The sequence below is a fragment of the Oncorhynchus gorbuscha genome, unplaced genomic scaffold (assembly GCF_021184085.1).
Source record: "Oncorhynchus gorbuscha isolate QuinsamMale2020 ecotype Even-year unplaced genomic scaffold, OgorEven_v1.0 Un_scaffold_4342, whole genome shotgun sequence".
NCBI classification, from domain to species: Eukaryota; Metazoa; Chordata; class Actinopteri; order Salmoniformes; family Salmonidae; genus Oncorhynchus; species Oncorhynchus gorbuscha.
Window position 1 is genome coordinate 16,234 of NW_025748376.1, and position 18,963 is coordinate 35,196.

An 18,963-nucleotide genomic window follows, 5' to 3' on the forward strand; every position below is an offset into this window, starting at 1 on the left:
GTACTATATGTCAATGACCTCTTTATGTCCTAATATGTAACATTAAAAACATTAGCAGATCGGCTAAAGCAAGAATCCACCTCTTGTTCTGGTCCGGATATGTGACGTTTAGCTGAATGTTCTGGTCCAGATATGTGACATTTATCTGAATGTTCTGGTCCAGACATGTGATGTTTATCTGAATGTTCTGGTCCGGATATGTGATGTTTATCTGAATGTTCTTCATCAGTTTAAGAACTCTAAAATGTGCACTAGCTTTGGCCTTGAAGGTTTTTGGAGTGAACATCCCATAGCTCTGTCTGTTGTTATAGCTTCCTCCTCTCCAAATATACCTGATGAGTCTACTACAACTCTATATAATGGATCACTTGGCAAAGCGAGAGAGAGAGAGAGAGAAGAGAGGAACAGGAAGGAGATTGAATAGAAATGGCTAATTATGGCACGCACTCACTCACACACACGCATGCACAGAAACACACACACTCACACACACACACTCACTCACTCACTCACTCACTCACTCACTCACTCACTCACTCACTCACTCACTCACTCACTCACTCACTCACTCACTCACACTCTCTCTCTCTCTCTCTCTCTCTCTCTCTCTCTCTCTCTCTCTCTCTCTCTCTCTCTCTCTCTCTCTCTCACCCCATGCCCTAATCTACTAAAGATGTCTTTCCACAGATTCATTGAATACCACTGCAGCAGGAACCACAGTTAGCAAAATCATTTCACATTTTAAAACGCTGCTGAGCTACTACATTATCTCTTGCCTTTCAGTCTTTGTGGGTATAATAATGAACCATTGGTTTGAAGCAGTCTCACTGTGTGCTACAGTACTATATGTGTTATTGATTAATTCCCCAAATGGCACCTATTGCCTATGTAGTGTACTACTTTTGACCAGAACTTAATAGGTCCTGGTCAAAAGTAGTGCACATAGGAAATAGGGTGTCATTTGGGATAAAATACTCTTGTCTAATTGTATGCGGATGATCTAGCCAGAGGATTGTTCTCTCTAATAGCTAGCTACTGGTCCCTGTATGTCTCTGTGTGTTGTTGTTCTCTCTAATAGCTAGCTACTGGTCCCTGTATATCTCTGATGTGTGTTGTTGTTCTCTCTAATAGCTAGCTACTGGTCCCTGTATATCTCTGATGTGTTGGTGTTCTCTCTAATAGCTAGCTACTGGTCCCTGTATATCTCTGTGTGTGGTGTTCTCTCTAATAGCTAGCTACTGGTCCCTGTATGTCTCTATGTGTTGTTGTTCTCTCTAATAGCTAGCTACTGGTCCCTGTATATCTCTGATGTGTGTTGTTCTCTCTAATAGCTAGCTACTGGTCCCTGTATATCTCTGTGTGTTGTTGTTCTCTCTAATAGCTAGCTACTGGTCCCTGTATATATCTGATGTGTGTTGTTGTTCTCTCTAATAGCTAGCTACTGGTCCCTGTATATATCTGATGTGTGTTGTTGTTCTCTCTAATAGCTAGCTACTGGTCCCTGTATATCTCTGTGTGTTGTTGTTCTCTCTAATAGCTAGCTACTGGTCCCTGTATATCTCTGATGTGTGTTGTTGTTCTCTCTAATAACTAGCTACTGGTCCCTGTATATCTCTGATGTGTGTTGTTCTCTCTAATAGCTAGCTACTGGTCCCTGTATATCTCTGTGTGTTGTTGTTCTCTCTAATAGCTAGCTACTGGTCCCTGTATGTCTCTGATGTGTTGTTGTTCTCTCTAATAGCTAGCTACTGGTCCCTGTATATCTCTGTGTGTTGTTGTTCTCTCTAATAGCTAGCTACTGGTCCCTGTATATCTCTGATGTGTGTTGTTCCCTCTAATAGCTAGCTACTGGTCCCTGTATGTCTCTGATGTGTTGTTGTTCTCTCTAATAGCTAGCTACTGGTCCCTGTATATCTCTGATGTGTGTTGTTCTCTCTAATAGCTAGCTACTGTTCCCTGTATATCTCTGATGTGTGTTGTTCTCTCTAATAGCTAGCTACTGTTCCCTGTATATCTCTGATGTGTGTTGTTCTCTCTAATAGCTAGCTACTGGTCCCTGTATATCTCTGATGTATGTTGTTCTCTCTAATAGCTAGCTACTGGTCCCTGTATATCTCTGTGTGTTGTTGTTCTCTCTAATAGCTAGCTACTGGTCCCTGTATATATCTGATGTGTTGTTGTTCTCTCTAATAGCTAGCTACTGGTCCCTGTATATATCTGATGTGTGTTGTTGTTCCCTCTAATAGCTAGCTACTGGTCCCTGTATATCTCTGATGTGTTGTTGTTCTCTCTAATAGCTAGCTACTGGTCCCTGTATATCTCTGTGTGTTGTTGTTCTCTCTAATAGCTAGCTACTGGTCCCTGTATGTATCTGATGTGTGTTGTTCTCTCTAATAGCTAGCTACTGGTCCCTGTATATCTCTGATGTGTGCTGTTGTTCTCTCTAATAGCTAGCTACTGGTCCCTGTATGTCTCTGATGTGTGGTGTTCTCTCTAATAGCTAGCTACTGGTCCCTGTATGTCTCTGATGTGTGGTGTTCTCTCTAATAGCTAGCTACTGGTCCCTGTATATCTCTGATGTGTGTTGTTCTCTCCCCCTAATGCTGCTCTAAGCTTGGTCACTGTGTAAGTATTACCCTGACTAAAGACTGATAACTACTGTTAACCCCTGGCAATAATTCCAGCTAGGGAAGCTACTGTTCTGTATCTACATCTATTGTTATCCCAGCCCTAGGGAAGCTGCTGTTCTGTATCTACATCTATTGTTATCCCATCCCTAGGGAAGCTACTGTTCTGTATCTACATCTATTGTTATCCCAGCCCTAGGGAAGCTGCTGTTCTGTATCTACATCTATTGTTATCCCAACCCTAGGGAGGCTGCTGTTCTGTATCTACATCTATTGTTATCCCAGCCCTAGGGAAGCTGCTGTTCTGTATATACATCTATTGTTATCCCAACCCTAGGGAGGCTGCTGTTCTGTATCTACATCTATTGTTATCCCAGCCCTAGGAAGCTGCTGTTCTGTATCTACATCTATTGTTATCCCAGCCCTAGGGAAGCTGCTGTTCTGTATCTACATCTATTGTTATCCCAGCCCTAGGGAAGCTGCTGTTCTGTATCTACATCTATTGTTATCCCAGCCCTAGGGAAGCTGCTGTTCTGTATCTACATCTATTGTTATCCCAGCCCTAGGGAAGCTACTGTTCTGTATCTACATCTATTGTTATCCCAGCCCTAGGGAAGCTACTGTTCTGTATCTACATCTATTGTTATCCCATCCCTAGGGAAGCTACTGTTCTGTATCTACATCTATTGTTATCCCAGCCCTAGGAAGCTGCTGTTCTGTATCTACATCTATTGGTATCCCAGCCCTAGGGAAGCTGCTGTTCTGTATCTACATCTATTGTTATCCCAGCCCTAGGGAAGCTACTGTTCTGTATCTACATCTATTGTTATCGCAGCCCTAGGTAAGCTGTTGTTCTATTTCTCATATCTCATCTTGTCTCTCTGTTGACAGCTCAGGTCTGGGGGTCACAGATCCTGGAGGATGCATCGCTGAGCTCCCCAACATCTCCAGTCTGGACATCTCTGACAACGGTAAGACTATATCTAGCTTCTCTATATCTATAATGTTAAGACAACATCTCCAGTCTGGACATCTCTGACAACGGTAAGACTATATCTAGCTTCTCTATATCTATAATGTTAAGACATCTCCAGTCTGGACATCTCTGACAACGGTAAAACAAGACAAGGGAATGCAGTTTATCCAATATAAAGCAGGGGTGTCCGAAGGGTTGTGTGGGTGGCTGGGTATATAGGGTTGTGTGGGTGGCTGGGTGTAGTTGTGTGGGTGTCTGGGTTTATAGGGTTGTGTGGGTGGCTGGGTATATAGGGTTGTGTGGGTGGCTGGGTATATAGGGTTGTGTGGGTGTCTGGGTATATAGGGTTGTGTGGGTGTCTGGGTATATAGGGTTGTGTGGGTGTCTGGGTGTAGTTGTGTGGGTATATAGGGTTGTGTGGGTGTCTGGGTATATAGGGTTGTGTGGGTGTCTGGGTATATAGGGTTGTGTAGGTGTCTGGCTGTAGGCTTTTCCTCCAGCCCAACCAACCCAGTAGTGCAGCTGACAGCTCGACTAATATAATGATTTATTTAAACACTGTGATTAGCTGATTGGTTGAATCGGGTGTGTTACTGCTTTGGCTCCCAGAATGCCTTTTTAGATGCTTGGTTGATTCAGGTGTGTCACTGCTTTGGCTCCCAGAATGCCTTTTTAGCTGATTGGGTGAATCAGGTGTGTCACTGCTTTGGCTCCCAGAATGCCTTCTTCGATGATTGGTTTCTGTTTCTTCCAGGTCTGGACTCTGACCTGTCCACTCTGCTGGTGTGGCTGGCCAAGAACCGATCCATCCGACACCTTTCACTGGGGAAGAACTTCAACAACATCAAGTCCAAGTACGATGGGGGGGCGGGCTGGGTCAGCACTGGGGGAGGGCTGGGTCAGCACTGGGGGAGGGCTGGGTCAGTACTGGGGGAGGGCTGGGTCAGCACTGGGGGAGGGCTGGGTCAGCACTGGGGGAGGGCTGGGTCAGGACTGGGGGAGGGCTGGGTCAGCACTGGGGGAGGGCTGGGTCAGCACTGGGGGAGGGCTGGGTCAGCACTGGGGGAGGGCTGGGTCAGCACTGGGGGAGGGCTGGGTCAGCACTGGGGGAGGGCTGGGTCAGGACTGGGGAGGCTGGGACAGCACGGGGGAGGGCTGGGTCAGCACTGGGGAGGGCTGGGTCAGGACTGGGGGAGGGCTGGGTCAGGACTGGGGAGGGCTGGGTCAGGACTGGGGAGGGCTGGGTCAGGACTGGGGAGGGCTGGGTCAGGACTGGGGAGGGCTGGGTCAGGACTGGGGAGGGCTGGGTCAGCACTGGGGGAGGGCTGGGTCAGCACTGGGGAGGGCTGGGTCAGCACGGGGGAGGGCTGGGTCAGCACTGGGGAGGGCTGGGTCAGCACTGGGGGAGGGCTGGGTCAGCACTGGGGGAGGGCTGGGTCAGCACTGGGGGGAGGGCTCGGTCAGGACTGGGGGAGGGCTCGGTCAGGACTGGGGAGGGCTGGGTCAGGACTGGGGAGGGCTGGGTCAGGACTGGGGGAGGGCTGAGTCAGGACTGGGGGAGGGCTGGGTCAGGACTGGGGAGTGCTGGGTTAGGACCAACATCCTTACTGTCTGGCTGGAGACGGAAGCATTCACACAACACCTCCCTTAACAAACACACAACACATCCCTTAACACACAACACATCCCTTAACACACAACACATCCCTTAACACACAACACATCCCTTAACACACAACACATCCCTTAACACACACACAACCTCTCCCTTAACAAACACACAACCTCTCCCTTAACAAACACACAACACATCCCTTAACAAACACACAACCTCTCCCTTAACAAAACACACACATCCCTTCATCCCTTAACAAACACACAACCTCTCCCTTAACAAACACACAACACATCCCTTAACAAACACACATCACATCCCTTAACAAACACACAACCTCTCCCTTAACAAACACACAACACATCCCTTAACAAACACACAACCTCTCCCTTAACAAACACACAACCTCTCCCTTAACAAACACACAACACATCCCTTAACAAACACACATACGGTTACACACCATTGTGTCTCCATATTGTCATTGTTTTTAGTCTTTATGAACCTCATTACCGTTTCTCTTTGTTTCTCAGAAATCTGGCCCCTGTCCTGGACAATCTGGTTCATATGATTCAGGAAGAGGAATCGGTGAGTTTTCCATCAGTATGAGTTGAATGTCATGGTCTGAGTAACCCTGAGTGTCTTTCCTAGTCAACCGAGGAGGTTTCAGCACTTCATTCAGCTGCCAGGCTACAGCAGCAAGTATTACTGTCTGAAACTAATGTGTTGCTGCTGCTGTCTTGGTCCAGGTGTCTCTTGAAAAATACGGTTTTAACTCAACGAGACCCACATGGTTAAAGGTTCAATGTAGCCATTTTTATCTGAATTTCAAATAATTTCTGGGTTAAAAAAAATGACCTTGTCGTGCTTGTTTTCAATTAAAATGGTCAAAAAGAAAAATATCTTCTTAGCAAAAAGCAATTTCTCAAACAAGAATTTTGCTGAACTGTCTGGGGAGGAGTAAACTTAAAGCTTGCTTTTATTTGTATTTTTTATCTTTATTTAACTAGGCAAGTCAGTTAAGAACAAATTCTTATTTAAATGACGGCCTAGGAACAGTGGGTTAACTGCCTGTTCAGGGGCAGAACGACAGATTTGTACCTTGTCAGCTCGGGGATTTGAACTTGCAACCTTCCAGTTACTAGTCCAACACTCTAACCACTAGGCTACCTGCCGCCTCTACACTCTAACCACTAGGCTACCTGCCGCCTCTACACTAACCACTAGGCTACCCTGCAGTCCCTACACTCTAACCACTAGGCTACCCTGCAGTCCCTACACTCTAACCACTAGGCTACCTGCCGCCTCTACACTCTAACCACTAGGCTACCTGCCACCTCTACACTAACCACTAGGCTACCTGCCGCCTCTACACTAACCACTAGGCTACCCTGCAGTCCCTACACTCTAACCACTAGGCTACCTGGTAGCCGGTGGAGGGAGAGGGGGGTTGGTAGTGGTGGGGTAGAGGCTCTGTGTCTGGGGTGGAGGGAGAGGGGGGGGTTGGTAGGGGGTGGGGAATCACTGTGTCTGGGGTGGAGGAGAGGGGGTTGGTAGAGGTGGGGCAGAATCACTGTGTCTGGGGTGGAGGAGAGGGGGTTGGTAGTGGTGGGGTAAATCACTGTGTCTGGGGTGGAGGGAGAGGGAGAGGGGTTAAGTGGGGTAGAATCACTGTGTCTGGGGTGGAGGGAGAGGGGTCGGTAGTGGTGGGGTAGAATCACTGTGTCTGGGGTGGAGGGAAGGGGGTTGGTAGGGGTGGGGTAGAGGCACTGTGTCTGGGGTGGAGGGGAGAGGGGGTCGGTAGTGGTGGGAGTAGAGGCACTGTGTCTGGGGTGGAGGGAGAGGGGGTCGGTAGGGTGGGGTAGGGCACTGTGTCTGGGGTGGAGGGAGAGGGGGTTGGTAGGGTGGGTAGAGGCACTGTGTCTGGGGTGGAGGAGAGGGGGTCGGTAGTGGTGGGGGTAGAGGGCACTGTGTCTGGGGTGGAGGGAGAGGGTGGATGGTAGGGGTAAGGGTAGAATCACTGTGTCTGGGGTGGAGGAGAGGGGTTGGTAGGGTGGGGTAGGAGAATCACTGTGTCTGGGGTGGAGGAGAGGGGGGTTGGTAGGGTGGGGTAGAGGCACTGTGTCTGGGGTGGAGAGGGGTTGGTAGGGGTAGGGTAGAATCACTGTGTCTGGGGTGGAGGGAGAGGGGGTTGGTGGGGGTGGGGTAGAGGCACTGTGTCTGGGGTGGAGGAGAGGGGTTGGTAGGGATGGGGTGGAACCTACTGTGTCTGGGGTGCAGGGAGAGGGGTGTAGTGGTGGGGTAGAGCCACTGTGTCTGGGGTGGAGGAGAGGAGGTTGGTAGGGGGTGGGGTGACACTGTGTCTGGGGTGGAGGGAGAGGGGGTTGGTAGGGGTGGGGGTAGAGGCACTCATCTGGGGTGGAGGGAGAGGGGGTTGGTAGGGGTGGGGTAGAAGCACTGTGTCTGGGGTGGAGGGAGAGAGGGGTTGGTAGGGGTGGGGTAGAATCACTGTGTCTGAGGTGGAGGCGAGAGGGGTTCATTAGTGGTGGGGTAGAATGCTGTGGGGTGGAGGGAGAGGGTTGGTAGGGGTGGGGTAGAGGCTCTGTGTCTAGGGTGGAGGAGAGAGGGGGTTGGTAGTGGTGGGAGTGAGGCTCTGTGTCTGGGGTGGAGGGAGAGGGGGTTAGGTAGGGGTGGGGTAGAATCACTGTCTGGGGTGGAGGGAGAGGGGGTTGGTAGTGGTGGGGGTAGAATCACTGTGTCTGGGGTGGAGGGAGAGGGGGTTGGTAGGGGTGGGCTAGGAGCACTGTGTCTGGGGTGGAGGAGAGGGGGTCGGTGGTGGTGGGGGTGAGGCACTGTGTCTGGGGTGGAGGGAGAGGGTGGTTGGGCAAGGGTGAGGGTAGAATCTTCTTGTCTGGGGTGGAGGGAGAGGGGTTGGTAGGGTGGGAGGTGAGAGCCCTGTCTGGGAGTGGAGGGAGAGGGGGTCGGTAGTGGTGGGGTAGAGGCACTGTGTCTGGGGTGGAGGGAGAGGGTGGTTGGTAGGGGTGGGGTAGAATCACTGTGTCTGGGGTGGAGGGAGGGGTTGGTAGGGGGTGGGGTAGAGGCACTGTGTCTGGGGTGGAGGGGGGAGGGGGATGGTAGGGGTGGGGTAGAATCACTGTGTCTGGGGTGGGAGGGAGAGGGGGTTGGTAGGGGTGCAGGTAGAATCACTGTGTCTGGGGTGGAGGGGGGTTGGTAGGGGGGTGGGGTAGAGGCACTGTGTCTGGGGTGGAGGAGGTGGTTGGTAGGGTGGGGTAGAATCACTGTGTCTGGGGTGGGAGGGAGGGGGGTTGGGTAGGGGTGGGGTAGAGGCACTGTGTCTGGGTGGAGGGGAGGGGATGGTAGGGTGGGGTAGAATCACTGTGTCTGGGGTGGAGGGAAGGGGGTTGGTAGGGTGGGGTAGAATCCACTGTCTGGGGTGGAGAGGGAGAGGGGGGGTTGGTAGGGGTGGGGGTAAGGCACTGTGTCTGGGGTGGAAGGGAGGGGGGGTTGGTAGGGGTGGGAGTGGAGGCACTGTGTCTGGGGTGCAGGAGAAGGGGTCCCGGTAGTGGTAGGGGTAGAGCCACTGTGTCTGGGGTGGAGGGAGAAGGTGGTTGGTAGTGGTGGTAGAATCCTGTGTCTAGGGTGGAGAGAAGGGTTGGTAGGGGTGGGGTAGAATCACTGTGTCTGGGGTGGAGGAGAGGGGGGTTGGTAGTGGTGGTGGGGTAGAATCACTGTGTCTGGGGTGGAGGGAGAGGGGGTTGGTAGGGGTGGGGAAAATCACTGTGTCTGGGGTGGAGGGAGAGGGGTTGGTAGGGGTGGGGTAGAATCACTGTGTCTAGGAGTGGAGGGAGAGGGGGTTAGTGTAGTAGTGGGGTGGGAATCACTGTGTCTGGGGTGGAGGGAGAGGGGGTTGGTAGTGGTGGGGTAGAATCACTGTGTCTGGGGTGGAGGGAGAGGGGTTGGTAGTGGTGGGGTAGAATCACTGTGTCAAATTGGAGGGAGGGGTACTTCCCCACAGGCCCTCAACGACTGCACCCAAACACAACACACACAATGACATGTTGGTGGGAGGCGGCTTTGATTTCTTCTTATAGAGAGGTAGAAATCAACCAGTTTCATTTCAATGACTGTTACATAATCGTAGTATTCTGTGTGCCTGCACAGATAGAACCATAGAGATAGACAGGAAATGTCCTGGTTTTTGACTGTTACATAATCGTAGTATTCTGTGTGCCTACACAGATAGAACCATAGAGATAGACAGGAAATGTCCTGGTTTTTGACTGTTACATAATCGTAGTATTCTGTGTGCCTACACAGTTAGAACCATAGAGAAAGACAGGAAATGTCCTGGTGTTTTGGTTGCATCCCAAATCCCTATTCCCTTTATAGTGCACTACTTTTGACCAGGGCCCGTACACTCTTGGGGAAAAAGGTGCTATCTAGAACCTGAAAAGGTTCTTCGGCTGTCCCCATAGGAGAACACTTTAAATAATTATTTTTGGTTCCAGGTAGAACCCTTTTGGTTCCAGGTAGAACCCTTTCCACAGAGGGGTTCTACATGGAACCAAAAGTTCCACCTGGAACAAAAGGGTTCTCCTATGATGTGTAGGGTAGGAATGTTGCATCCTAGACCTACTGAGTGTAGTCTACCTCCTCAGAGTTGTCCCCTTCCAGCCCCAACACGTGTGGGAAAAGCGGGCAGGTCTAGAAGGGGACATTGAATACCCCCTCAATTTGATCCATTTATCAGGGTTCTCACAAGGTGAGTGAGCTGCTTAAAGTACTTGAATTAAAATGAGGAGAGCAGATAAGGATCAAATATGTTTAATGGAAATATTAGAAAAATGGATTGGTCTTGCGAATGAATTTCCAGACAGACAACCAAGCTGTATTTCCTCATGTGTTTGGTGCTGTGTGATTTACTTAATGAGAGCTCATTCCACTGCATGGGAACTGACCTATTAGGAGCTGCCAAAACAGCACATCCACTAGCTAAAATATGGACAAATTATTACATGTGAACATTTGTGTATTAAACATTTCTGGGATCTTTTATTTCAGCTCATGAAACATGGGACCAACACTTTACCTGTGACATTATGTCACATTTCTCTGCAAAAACGTCCAGAGTTTTTTTGGGGGCCCAATCGCCCACGATATTCCGTGCTCCTCGTTCTGGTGACCGTCCTCCCGACCGGTAACACTAAAGCTGCCAGCCTGAAGCAAGATGCTTTCGGTAGCTATTGGGAATAGATTCCCAAATGTCCAATAAAAACACAGTCATTACGCTGGAATTGTGTAGTAATGTGAATGGGACGATGTGTTCAGTAGACATATTTTAGAACTCTGCTCATCAACTCATATAACAACTCTGCTCATCACTACTCATATTACAACTCTGCTCATCACTACTCCTATAACAACTCTGCTCATCACTACTCATATTACAACTCTGCTCATCACTACTCATATTACAACTCTGCTCATCACTACTCATATTACAACTCTGCTCATCACTACAACTCATCACTACTCATATTACAACTCTGCTCATCACTACTCATATAACAACTCTGCTCATCACTACTCATATTACAACTCTGCTCATCACTACTCATATTACAGCATCATCAGGCTGTTTACCTCGTGTATGTAGTAAGCAAGTAGTGAAACAAAGTATTATTAATTAGAACTTGTAAGAGTAGTGATAAATACTAAGATGTTTTTCTCTATTAGAGGTTGTTAGGGATATACTGCCATCTGGTGGCGACTAGAAGCAATAGCATAATATGAACAATTACAAATATATTTAAAACATATATATATATATTATTTCACCTTTATTTAACCAAGTGAGCTAGTTGAGAACAAGTTCTCATTTTCAACTGCAGACCTGGCAGGTCCTATCAAATAAATGTTAGTTATTGAAAAAATACGTAGAAAGTCCTTGAATTTGACTTGCCACTGTCTGTCTGAACCCTGATTTATGGGATAAGAATATACAGGAAAAAGTATATGTTTTACAGTGACGGTCGGTGCCGTTTGAGATTAGGGAGGATGATTTATTTATTTTAACATGGCCTTATTTCTTTTACAGCATATTGGATGGCTGTCATTCATATTCCATTCACCCAGCTCAATGTAACATCGATAGGTTTAGGCTACTACATGATACTGTAATGTTCCCTGTACCCATCATGATGTTGATACAACCTAGACTATGAAAGTTTACAACGTAGGTGCACAGGTAGAGAGAAATTTGAGTAATCAAGGTGACACATTCCGCCTTCAACACTCCTGCCTGCGTCTAGCTGATCTAGAGTGTAGTCATTAGTCCAACAGTTGCAAACAAGAGTTTCTATTGGACAAATTCAGGTATGTTTATCCCTGTTTCATTTGCTTTAAGTTTAAGAGAAACGTTTTTCAACGTAATGAATACACCACTGATCACGCGCAAACACAGTTCGCTTTCATAGCAGCCACATACAAGCAGCTCGTTGTATATATAATTCCTTCTTACATCTATCTACTTGCTCTTCTCCTCTCAACTTCTCCCTTCGCTTGTGGGACTCCAGTGCACAAATACATCAGCTTGTGTGACCAGACAAAAAAAAAACATTTCCAAGCTAAACCTTCATATCATGACCGCTAGCCGCTACACAGCAGCATACATTGTTGTCCGTCATAGTTGGCTAGAAGTACTCAAACTATCGTTAGTAAACCCGCTACAATCATGCAGTACAGTGTACAGTCAGCAGCAAGCAGTTTAGCAATAAATTAATAAAACAAAATGTTTACTTTGACTTGAAGAGTTCCAGTGTTGGATAACCATAGCCAGCTAGCTAACATAGCATCCTCTCTGTTGGATAACCATAGCCAGCTAGCTAACATAGCATCCTCTCTGTTGGATAGCCATAGCCAGCTAGCTAACATAGCATCCTCTCTGTTGATAGCCATAGCCAGCTAGCTAACATAGCATCCTCTCTGTTGGGTAACCATAGCCAGCTAGCTAACATAGCATCCTCTCTGTTGGATAGCCATACAGCCAGCCAGCTAACATAGCATCCCTCTCTGTTGGATAACCATAGCCAGCTAGCTAACATAGCATCCTCTGTTGCACCATAGCCAGCTAGCTAACATAGCATCCTCTGTTGATAACCATAGCCAGCTAGCTAACATAGCATCCCTCTCTGTTGGGTAACCATAGCCAGCTAGCTAACATAGCATCCTCTCTGTTGGATAACCATAGCCAGCTAACATAGCATCCTCTCTGTTGTAACCATAGCCAGCTAGCTAACATAGCATCCCTCTCTGTTGGGTAACCATAGCCAGCTAGCTAACATAGCATCCTTCTCTGTTTGAGCTGGGTGTTTGAGTAGGCTAAACTAGCTAGCTGCATACGCTAGCTGAGTACGTGAAAGTGAAAAAATATACTACGAAGTATACAGAGCTATCTCTCTCTCTCACTCACTCTCTTCTTTCTCTTTGCTTCTCATTAAATCTGGAAAAAAATACGTTTTGAAGAAATTGTTGTTCATGTTATGCACTGCAGTGCTAGCTAGCTGTAGCTTTTGCTTTCAGTACTAGATTCATCATGTTATGCACTGCAGTGCTAGCTAGCTGTAACTTAGGCTTTCAGTACTAGATTCATCATGTTATGCACTGCAGTGCTAGCTAGCTGTAACTTAGGCTTTCAGTACTAGATTCATTCTCTGATCTTTTGATTGGGTGGGCAACATGTCAGTTCATGCTGCAAGAGCTCTGATAGGTTGGAGGACATTCTCCGGAAGTTGTTATAATTGCTGTGTAAGTCTATGGAAGGGGGGTGAGAACCATGAGCCTCCTAGGTTTTGTATTGAAGTCAATGTACTCCAGAGGAGGGCGGAAGCGAGCAGTCCTCCTGCTACACCATGGTTCTAACCCTACAGAGTGCTTCTGAGGCTACTGTACACCTTCATTGCTACAGTGTGTTTTAATCAATTATTTGGTGATGTGATTATATTTAGTTTATCTAAAAAAATAATAACTTTTTTAGCGTATCACTATTTACATTTTTATGAAATTCAGTGAGGAGGATTGTCCTCCCTTCCTCCTCGGAGGAGGAGCCTCCACTGATTAAATATTATTTTACACAGAACTAATTCAAAGATGGCTCTGCTCCCACACACCGTCTTCTGAATGAGAGACCTGACGCTACCATGATTATCCATGACCGTGGAGGTATTCACATCTATTGGATGGGCCTCCCGATTGGTGCAGCGGTCTAAGGCACTGCATCTCAGTGCTACAGACACCCTGGTTCAAATCCAGGCTGTATCACAACCGGCCGTGATTGGGCAGCGCAATTGGCCGGAAGGCCGCCCGGGTTTGCCGGGGTAGGCCGTCATTGTAAATAAGAATTTGTTCTTAACTGACTTGCCTCGTTAAATAAAGGTTCAATATGTATGTATAAGTGTTCAGAAACATATTCTATTCTTATTTACAATAAAAGTGACTCAAATTACCATTAATTTCTGAAAGTTAATCTGAAGCACAACCAAAGCAAACTACTTAATGCATCCACATAGTGTGTAGAGTCACAAGCTTGATGTTGTCATTTGTGTGCTAAGAATATGGGACCAAACATAAACTTTTACCAACATGCTATACACTATAATAACATGTGTCCAAATACTTATTCATACTTATTCTTTGCATTCATTTCTAAATGGTAAAACAGATATGTATGAAAATCTCCCTCTCACCCTCCCTGCCTCCCCTCGTCTCACTTCTCCCCTCCTCGTCTCCCCCGTCTCATTCTCCTCTCGTCTCCTCGTCTCTCACTCCTTCTTTCTCGTCTTCTACTTCCTTCCCTTCCTCGTTCTCTCGTCTCTACTTCTCTCTTTCTCCTCGTTTCTCCTTCCCGTCTCTCCTCGCTCACTTCTCCCTCTCTGCTCCCGCTCTACTCTCTCCTCCTCTATCTCCTCCCTCCTCGCTCTACTTCTCCTCCTTGTCTCTTACTCTCTCCCTCCCTTTCTTCTCCCCTCGTTCTCACTTCCTCTCTGCGTCTCCTCCCCCTCTGCTAGCGATCTCCCCTCCCCCTTCTCCCCTCGTCTCTCTACTTCTCCTCCCCCCCGTCTCCTCCCCTCCACACCGTCCTCCTCCTCGTCTCACTCTCCCATTCTCTCCTCGTCTCACTCTCCCCTCCACGTCTCCCCTCGTCTCACTCTCCTCCCCTCTCCCCTCCCCCGTCTCACTCTCCCAAATCCCCCCAAATCAAATCAAAGCAAATTTATTTATATAGCTCCTTCGTACATCCCCTTATCTCAAAGTGCTGTACAGAAACCCAGCCTAAACCCCAAACAGCAAGCAATGCAGGTGTCCCCCCTCCCCGTCTCCCCTAGGAAAACTCCTTTAGAAAGGCTCAAAACCTAGGAAGAAAACCTAGAGAGGAACTCCCCTCCCCATGTGGGGTGGCCAGTCCTCTTCTGGCTGTGCCGGGCAGAGATTATCCCCAGAACCTCCCCCAAGATGTTCAAATGTTCATAAATGACCAGCATGGTCCCCTAATAATAAGGCAGAACAGTTGAAACTGGAGCAGCAGCACAGTCTCAGGTGGACTGGGGACAGCAAGGAGCCATCATGTCAGGTAGTCCTGGGGCATCTCCTAGGGCTCAGGTCATCTCCCCTGGAGCAGCCCCATGGCCAGGTGGACTGGGGACAGCAAGGAGTCATCATGTCAGGTAGTCCCCCCGTCTCCCCTGCGTCTCCCCTTCCCCTTCGTCTCCCCCTCGTCTCACTCTCCCCCTCCCTCGTCTCCCCTCGTCTCACTCTCCCCATCCCCCCGTCTCCCCTGATCTCCTCTCCCCTTCCCCTCGCGTCTCAGCTCCTACCCCTCCCCGTCTCCCCTCGTCTCCACTCTCCCTCCCCTTCTCCCCTGTCTCCTCTCCCTCTCTCCTCGTCTCACCCCGTCTCCCTCCGTCTCCCCTCCCACCGTCTCACCCTCCCCGTCTCCCCTCGTCTCACTCTCCCTCTACCAAACCAGCTGGATACTAAGCTATTCTTCAGTTAGCTGTGTGAACTGTGGCTATAATCTCTCTGGTCAAGGTCTTTTAGTCATTCAGTCAAAACGGACAAAATGGTTTCAAATCTAGTCAATCTACATGCAGCTCCCTGCTGAGCAGAGATGGGATGTTTTAAAGGGCTTGACGTTGGCTTTGACCTGGGCCTCTAAGATACTGTCACGCATTTCACGACCTTCCCAGTTGTAGGCTTGCATTTTGATATCTGAGGCACCCATTTCATTTATAATGTCCAGGAAAAATCCCCCAGAAATGTGAAATGTCAGGCAAAAAATGATCCTATGTTAATTGATCACCCTGCTGAGAGGTGCTGTGTTCAGCTAAAACGTAGTTTAATGAGATCAAAGTCATAGTGATGAAGACTAGAGCTGCCAAGCTGTGAAAAGGCCTTTGCAATGATATTCCGGCCAATAATGTAGATTGCTTTTGAAGTGATGTATATTTTCTTGCTGTTTTACTGTTTCTAAGCTCTCAAAATCTAAGACGCCCATCAAAGAGAACGCAGTCTAACAAGAGTGGAATAACTTCTCACAGTTGTTTTTCTTCCTTATGGGAGCATAGATTAGCATTGTTTACTGTAAAGGGTTTAGGCTGAGGTCACTGTAAAGGGTTAGGGTGGAAGCTGGCCACTGCAAAAGGGTCAGGGGCCAGGCTGAGGTTACTGTGAAAGGGTTAGGGGTTAGGGGCCTGCCACTGTAAAGGGCCAGGGGTTAGGCCACCTGCAGGGTTAGGGGTTAGGCTGAGTTACTGCAAGGGCAGGCTGTGGTTACGCAGCGGGCTAGGCCTTAGGCCGAGTCACTTTAAAAGGATAGGGTTTAGGCTGGGTTACTGTAAAGGGTTCGGGTTTAGGCTGGGGTTGCAGAAGGGTTAGGGTTTAGGCAGGGTTACTGTGTAAAGGGTTAGGGTTTAGGCTGAGGTTACTCAGAATGGTTGGGGTTTAGGCTGAGATTACTGTAAAAGTGTTTAGGCTTAGGTTACTGTAAAAGTGTTTAGGCCGGGAGGTTTACTGTAAAGGGGTCAGGGTTTAGGCTGAGGTTACTGTAAAGGGGGTTAGGGTTTAGGCTGAGGTTACTGTGAAAGGAGTTAGGGTTTAGGCTGAGGTCACCGTGAGGGGAGTTGGGGGTTTAGGCTGAGGCCACTGTAAAAGGGGTTAGGGTTTTAGGGCCGGATCACCATGTAAAATGGGTAGGGTTTAGGCTGAGGTCACTGCAAAAGGGTTAGGGGTTTAGGCTGAGGTTACTGCGGAGGGAAGGGCTAGCGCAGGCTGAGAGTTACTGTAAAGATGAGGCTGAGGCCATCGTGTAAAAGTGTTTAGGCTGGTTACTGTAAAGGGTTAGGGTTTAGGCTGAGGTTACTGCAAAGGGGTTAGGGGTTTCAGGCTGAGGTTACTGTGAAAGGGCTGGGAGTTTAGGGCTGAGTTACTGTAAGGGGGTTAGGGTTTAGGCTGGGTTATCAGAAAGGCTAGGGTTTAGGCGGAGGTTACTGTAAAGGGTTATGGTCTAGGCTGAGGTTACTTCAGGGTTAGGGTTTAGGCTGAGGTTACTGTAAAAGGGTTAGGGTTTAGGCTGAGGTTACTGTAAAAGGGTTAGGGTTTAGGCTGAGGTTACTGTAAAATGGTTAGGTTTTAGGCTAGGTTACTGTAAAGGGGGTTAGGGTTTAGGCTGAGGTTACTGTAAAATGGTTAGGGTTTAGGCTGGGTTACTGTGCAGCTCAGCTGATGTAAAGGGCTATATAAATACATTGATTTATTGAATGAATGATTGAGTATTCTTTGTCCCCCTGCAGCCCCTGACGTCTCTGTCCCTGGCTGACTCTAAGCTGAAGACGGACCTGACCATTGTGCTGAATGCTCTGGGCAGCAACACCAGTCTGACCAGGGTGGATATCAGTGGGAACGCCATGGGAGACATGGGGAGGCTAAGATGCTGGCCAAGGCCCACCAGATCAACAGCAAACTAAGGTGAGGAAGAGACTGTCTCAGACACTCTGATGCTGGCCAGGCCCTGCAGATCAGCAGCAAACTAAGGTGAGGGAAGGACTGTCTCAGACACTCTGATGCTGGCCAAGGCCCTGCAGATCAACAGCAAACTAAGGTGAGGGAGGGGACTGTCTCAGACACTCTGATGCTGGCCAAAGGCCCTGCAGATCAACAGCAAACTAAGGTGAGGAGGACTGTCTCAGACACTCTGAAGGCCCTGTTAAAGATCAACAGCAAACAGTGGGATGGTTTTTGGAGAGGAGGGGACTGTCTCAGACTGTTAAGGAGTGTGTTACTCTGACAGTGATGGTTTGGAGAGGAGAGACTGTCTCAGTTTGTCTCTGTTAAAGTGTGTTACCGTAGAATCAAGACAGTGGGATGGTTTGGAGAGGAGAGGACTGTCTCAGTTTGTCTCTCTGTTAAAGTGTGTTACCGTAGAAACAAGACATTAGGGATGGTTGAAGAAGAGGTGTCTCAGTTTGTCTCTCTGTTAAAGTGTGTTACCGTAGAAACAAGCCAGTGGGATGGTTTGGAGAGGACTGTCTCAGTTTGTCTCTCTGTTAAAGTGTGTTACCGTAGAAACAAGACAGTGGGATGGTTTGGAGAGGAGAGGACTGTCTCAGTTTGTCTCTCTGTTAAAGTGTGTTACCGTAGAAACAAGACAGTGGGATGGTTTGGAGAGGAGAGGACTGTCTCAGTTTGTCTCTCTGTTAAAGTGTGTTACCGTAGAAACAAGACAGTGGGATGGTTTGGAGAGGAGAGGACTGTCTCAGTTTGTCTCTCTGTTAAAGTGTGTTACCGTAGAAACAAGACAGTGGGATGGTTTGGAGAGGAGAGGACTGTCTCGGTTTGTCTCTCTGTTAAAGTGTGTTACCGTAGAATCAAGACAGTGGGATGGTTTGGAGAGGAGAGGACTGTCTCGGTTTGTCTCTGTTAAAGTGTGTTACCGTAGAAACAAGACAGTGGGATGGTTTGGAGAGGACTGTCTCAGATGGTTTGATATGTGAATGATTGATGATTCTGATCTGTTTCACCAGGACGGTGATCTGGGATAAGAACAACATCAGTCCTCAAGGTCTTCAGGATGTAGCAGCTGCTCTGGAGAAGTGAGTAGCAATGGGATTGTGTGTGTGTGTGTGTGTGTGTGTGTGTGTGTGTGTGTGTGTGTGTGTGTGTGTGTGTGTGTGTGTGTGTGTGTGTGTGTGTGTGTGTGTGTGTGTGTGTGTGTGTGTGTGTGTGTGTGTGTGTGTGTGTGTGTGTGTGTGTGTGTGTGTGTGTGTGTGTGTGTGTGTGTGTGTAAGCTGTAACAGGAAGGATATAGCAGACATATGAGTATGTCTCGAGGAGGAGGAGGGGATGGAAGAGCCTCTGGAAAGAGATGTCAGAGATAGATCTCCTGGGTGGAGAGATACTGTGATGGGGAGCCAGAAACACCACCAGAGGACCAATGGACATCTAGCTAGTACTGTAGTGAATATGACCAGAGGACCAATGGACATCTAGCTAGTACTGTAGTGAATATGACCAGAGGACCAATGGACATCTAGCTAGTACTGTAGTGAATATGACCAGAGGACCAATGGACATCTAGCTAGTACTGTAGTGAATATGACCAGAGGACCAATGGACATCTAGCTAGTACTGTAGTGAATATGACCAGAGGACCAATGGAGATCTAGCTAGTA

The 18,963-nt window shown here is 48.2% G+C and overlaps 1 protein-coding gene across 1 annotated transcript; it reads left to right on the top strand.

The window, feature by feature from the left end:
* Positions 1–800: 800 nt before the first annotated feature.
* On the top strand, positions 801–18,384 carry LOC124028512 (F-actin-uncapping protein LRRC16A-like; the record flags this gene model as incomplete). The annotated part of the gene is made up of 6 exons (XM_046340554.1): positions 801–811; positions 3,519–3,598; positions 4,358–4,457; positions 5,752–5,806; positions 17,086–17,234; positions 18,316–18,384. Coding segments are annotated over exons 1-6 (464 nt in total), but the record flags the coding sequence as incomplete, so codon positions are not given.
* Positions 18,385–18,963: the final 579 nt, after the last annotated feature.